Source organism: Portunus trituberculatus, chromosome 46 (genome assembly GCF_017591435.1).
Source record: "Portunus trituberculatus isolate SZX2019 chromosome 46, ASM1759143v1, whole genome shotgun sequence".
Classification (NCBI taxonomy): Eukaryota; Metazoa; Arthropoda; class Malacostraca; order Decapoda; family Portunidae; genus Portunus; species Portunus trituberculatus.
Window position 1 is genome coordinate 11,454,779 of NC_059300.1, and position 6,000 is coordinate 11,460,778.

Below are 6,000 nucleotides of genomic sequence, written 5' to 3' on the forward strand. Positions count from 1 at the left end.
TCAATAATCGCATCAGATAAGCATTTCTCGTACGCATTGCTCCCTCCTCACAAATTTACGAGCTGTTAGTGACATGTGTTCATCCAATCGCTGCTACTCTATCATTCAACATGCGATTACATGTGGCAGGGGCAAGCGCTAGAGTTCATGCATTTTCATTGCACCATATGAAGTATCTATACAGCCTATACGTAGGCCTACACCATATAATTGTTGAGAATTCATCGGTCTAAAACAGTGGTTCCCAATTCGTGGTACGCGTAACGAAGGCCTTCCAGATGTTACATACTCGTATAAGCGCTTTCGGAATCATACGAGATTTTTAGTTAAATGTGGCCAATTATAGTTTCTCAGATAAAATTGATTATTATTGCCTTACACAAGATAATCTGGCATCAATCAGCCGGTGGAGAAGAAAGATGCACCCGTCGTATTGAATTTAGTTGTGTTCCATGTTGTTAGTTGATTTGTGTATTCTACTTGAATAAATTGGTATTTGCTGGAATTGAGTTTTTTTTTTTCTGGAACCAATTAAGGTATGGGTATGCGGGAATTGTACAGGACTTCCAAAATACTTGCTTAGGAAAAGTTTGGGAAGCACTGTGGTCCATTTGTATTTTTTTCAAACCATTTGAAAAATCACATTATTTGTACATTTAAAAATAGAAATACAAAGGTAAAAGTTTAATAACTATGTAGATTATCATATTACATGCATTTTGTGTATACTTTTCCTAGCGATTTGTGAATGTAAAGTCCATAAAAAGAACATAGATTATGATAGCGGATTCTACGTAGAGTACATTTGAAGAAAGAAGAGGCAGCAAAATATATTCTAACGATCTTCCTACCTTTGTTTGGAAAAGTAATGTTTCATCTTTCCCAAAAGTGTCAAGAGCACAATCGACTGGGTGACACTGGCTGTGACACTGGGTACGGCTGTGAGCGGCCACTGCGGCGGACCACGTTTTCATTTCCTCTACGATCACCAGGCTCGGGAAAACACTTCTTGTTGTTCCTCCCTTGGTTTTATTTTTTCTACAAGTGTATTTGACAGGCATACAGCTTGTAGAGGCAAAAGGATAAGAAGTAGTGCGAGGGTTTCAAGGCTTCTGCTATGACTAACAAACAGCCCCGCGTGCCCAAGTACCTACCCCACCACCTCACCTCCAAACACACACGTACTCTACCTGAATGAAGCAGCCGAACCACACACTCACACACACACACACACACACACACGAAACCGGACTAAACAACCGAACATGCTCGTAACTATGGTAACGTCTTGTTGATAATTGTCCATTAATTGGGACATGAACGCAAATGTCTAGATATTAACTCTGTACAAGGTCCTCGTCCTAGCTCATACATTTCATATACAATAATACATGAGGAGACTGCAAGAGAGGGGTGGGGGAAATTCTCTCTCTCTCTCTCTCTCTCTCTCTCTCTCTCTCTCTCTCTCTCTCTCTGTGATGGCTCCAAGGAGAGGAATGGGGGAATTGGGATCCCTAATAATGAGCCAAGCCCCCCTCAGCCCCCCCATTAATATTGCTATCAACATATATTTACCATCCATATTTCACTTTGATGACATTTTGTGAAGTCACATTTTATCCGTCCCCACCCATCCTTTCCCGCAAGGATAATTTTTTTGCACTGCCATGCACTGCTGTCTCGCTCTCTCGCTATGGTTAATCCAGGGGGGTGTGGGCTGAGGGAGCTGAAGCCCCACCAAATTTTTGTTTACTATGAGCGAGGATATATATATATATATATATATATATATATATATATATATATATATATATATATATATATATATATATATATATATATATATATATATATATATATATATATATATATATATATATATATATATATATATATATATATATATATATATATATATATATATATATATATATATATATATATATATATATATATATATATATATATATATATATATATATATATATATATATATATATATATATATATATATATATATATATATATATATATATATATATATATATATATATATATATATATATATATATATATATATATATATATATATATATATATATATATGTGTGTGTGTGTGTGTGTGTGTGTGTGTGTGTGTGTGTGTGTGTGTATGTGTGTGTGTGTGTGTGGTGCAAGGTAGCAGATATAGACGATATGGAACAATATTGTAATAATGACACTCGTACGTATTTGAACATAATCATGTGGCTCCATTGAGTGACACCAATGGTTAGAAAACAACGCTATGTGGGTCATATTAGCTAAATACAGTCGGCAGATGGCAGCTGAGCCAGCTCTACCCATATAATGACGTCACATCCAAGGGTGGACAGGTAGAAGCCTGGGCTCGTGAGGATTGGTGATTTTTAGTACGTAACGGAACTCATTTCAAAATTGACTTATAGAAAAAATTAAGACAAAATTGAAAGCTAGCTATTTAGTGACTTGTTAACCAGTTAAAGTATTACCTACAAAATCAAAACTTTTCCAGCCTATCTAGTTTTAAAGAATTATGTAAATTAAGTATGGAAAAGTGTTAAAACATCCTCACTTTTTGAAATAGTGAAATATCTAGCCATTTCGACTTAATACGTATATCAAAAAAATTACACCATATAACCGATCCTCTCAGGCATTCAACACTTACCTAGAACCAGAAAAAGAAGCATGAAAAATATAAATGTACAAAAATTCCATTAAAATCTTAACTCATTAAAAACTTGCAAAAGATGGCCATTTTCACTTAACGAATATTTAAACGCACTTTACAGAGTCTGAACTATCTTTTAAGGCATTCTACAACGAGCCAGACCATCAAACACAAACGTATACAAATAATACATAAATTATAGTTTACGTTTACTATGACTAAACCCCATTACAAAACCAACATATTTCACTCAATGACAGTGTGACACACTTAGAAGGGCATAAGCGATTCTATATCATAAAGGCCCATTTATAGCTTGAAATAAAATATCTCCAAATACTGAGATGGAAAATTTGACCGTTAAGATGGCCCTTACGCCACAAAGCACCACTAAACGCCACATATTTACCAAACAAAGACAAGGGAAACACTTCAACAGCAATGAAAGATTCAAACCCTAAAAACATAATACAAAAATCGAGGAATGAAATTAGGAAAAGATAAGAAAACGTTATTTTAACTACTGGGTGGACAAAGCTAAGTTGCAGTACCATCAGTGGACCAGCTACATGATGGGGTGGCAATCTTGCCTCTCATAACACCAAAAATAGGCTATATCGATATCATGTGATATATTGATGGGCAGGTGGCTCCACTATGAGCTGTTTGGCTTACAATGAGTGAAAAAATAAAGGCAATAATAGCTGATTATAGGGACGAGCTGCCTTTCTCTAAGGCCAAGCTGCCTGACTGCTTGTTCACCCTTCATTATCTGCCTAAATTTCCATCTTTTTCCCACTCTCACATGTTACGAAAACCTAAAAAAAATAATGCAACAAAATCAAAAGCTATCTTCATAACCAGTGATATCTGACAACAGGAGGAGGAGGAAGGGCTGTTGCATCATCCACGTCTCCGCCACCTGCTATCCCCAGACGTGCTTCCTCCTGCCCGCGCCACCCGACACTAGAATCGCGTGGCGCCCGTAAGAACACCGCGCACTGACCGGTGTCACATGCCAAAGTGTGACAGTGTTTAGTTGCGTCTTCTGTGCATGCGCGGCCCGGGAGCGAACGACAGACACTATATATTATGTCATGCCTATAGCTATGACAGAATGTGACAGATGATATTGTGTGAATTTAAACAATTCGATTTTTTTTTTTTTTTTTTAATATTACAGTAGCCATTGGCTTTCAGCATGTATCGGTGGAAAGACTAGTGCCTCACTATGGTAGAAAAAGAACCAAAGAGCAGAAATATCACTATTTGTTTGATATGGGTGGCCTAAAATATGCTGTGACTGAAAACAGCGTTAATATAGCTCATTCTTCAATGATACACTAAACATGGGTCTTGAAATGTATGTCATACCTTCTCCATAATCCCGTTGGATGCTTCCATGCCACTTTCATGTCACAGCAGGCCGCGGCGTCGTCTACTTCCGGATCGCGCATGCGCAGAAGACGCATCTAAGCACTGTCACAGCCTCACTATATCACGGGACACCGGTACCACCTTAGCGCGGTGCCCACTATAGCCATAAATAAATAAATAAATTCTTGGTTAAGTTAGATCCATAGTTAGGTTAAGCATTTCATTGTTTTAACATCCCCCCCCTGTATATTTTCAGTGTAAATTTTTGGTTGCACTGCCAAATTAATAAACCGTATATTATTATTATTATTATGACCAAGCAGCAAGGTGGATTGAAGTAAAGCTACCCCACCCTGCCAGCTGCCCACCATTACATCTTAATAAGTAGTGCTACTTGGTAGTGCTTAAGCTTGGTGCAGGAATAAGTGTGTGTGTTTCACTGTTTGATCTGCTGCAGTCTCTGACGAGACAGCCAGACGTTACCCTACGGAACGAGCTCAGAGCTCATTATTTCTGATCTTCGGATAGGCCTGAGACCAGGCGCATACCACACACCAGGACAATAAGGTCACAACTCCTCGATTTACATCCCGTACCTACTCACTGCTAGGTGAACAGGGGCTACACGTGAAAGGAGACACCCAAATATCTCCACCTGGCCGGGGAATCGAACCCCGGTCCTCCGGCTTGTGAAGCCAGCACTCTAACCACTGAGCTACCGGGTGTTTGTGATTAACTGTTTAATCTGCTGCAGTCTCTGATGAGACAGCCAGACATAACCCTATGGAACGAGCTCAGAGCTCATTATTTCCGATCTTCGGATAGGCCTCAAACCAGGCACACACCACACACCGAGACAACAAGATCACAACTCCTCAATTTACATCCCGTACCTACTCACTGCTAGGTGAACAGGGGCTACACGTGAAAGGAGACACACCCAAATATCTCCACCCAGCCGGGGAATCGAACCCCGGTCCTCTGGCTTGTGAAGCCAGCGCTTTAACCACTGAGCTACCGGGCCGTGTGTGTGTGTGTGTAATAGCAATAATAACATTGATAGTGGTGGTTGTGGTGGTGCTGTGGTAAATAGGCCTTTGTAATTTGTATAGTATGTATTTGTATGGTGTGATGGCTGGTCTGGTGATGGTGGTAGAGGTGGTGATTGTAGTGGTAACATCTCTGGTGGTGGTAATGTAGTGACGTGTGGTGTGGTGTGGTATGGTATGGTATGGTATGGTGGTGGTGGTGTGGTGTGGTTGAGGTACTTTGGTGTGATGGTGGTGATGGTACTGTGGTGTTATGGTGTGGTGAAGATGGTGATACTGTAGTACTGGGGGTGTTGTGTGTGTGTGTGTGTGTGTGTGTGAACAATTTTAACCATGTATGTGTGTATGTATAATAACTGTCAACTCTCTTGTTTACTCATTCCATCCTTCCATCTTTCCATCTCTATTATTCTTCCTACTGTCTTTTATATGTATATATATATATATATATATATATATATATATATATATATATATATATATATATATATATATATATATATATATATATATATATATATATATATATATATATATATATATATATATATATATATAAGTATTACTGTTTCAGATATCTCAAAACTTGTATGGATCTAAGAATGTTAGAGTGAATATATAAGAAGAGGAAACTGCCTTTCAAAAATGATATATTTGTCCTTATATAGCAAAACTAATCTAACTATTCAGTCATATTAATTAATTATTATCTTCTTGAGACTTAAATTAGTTGTGATTAGTGAACATATTGTTGACAGCTGGTCAGGTAAAGAAAAGCACTACTGGTCAGGTAAAGAAAAGCACAACGAAGATGTGCAGGGCAACCACTCTGGAAAGAAAAGAGGGATATTATCTTTAAGGAAAGGGAAGATAAATGCCACA

General features: G+C 38.1%; 1 protein-coding gene across 1 annotated transcript in view; it reads right to left on the reverse strand.

Moving 5' to 3' along the window:
• LOC123520294 (exportin-4-like) overlaps positions 1 to 1,120 on the reverse strand; it is a 33,959-nt gene extending 32,839 nt beyond the window's left edge. Inside the window, exon 1 of the mRNA XM_045282471.1 lies at positions 852 to 1,120. Coding sequence (XP_045138406.1) covers positions 852 to 1,061 — 210 coding nt within the window. The 5' untranslated portion in view covers positions 1,062 to 1,120. The remainder of the gene's footprint in view (positions 1 to 851) is intronic.
• Between the last annotated feature and the right edge of the window lie 4,880 nt (positions 1,121 to 6,000).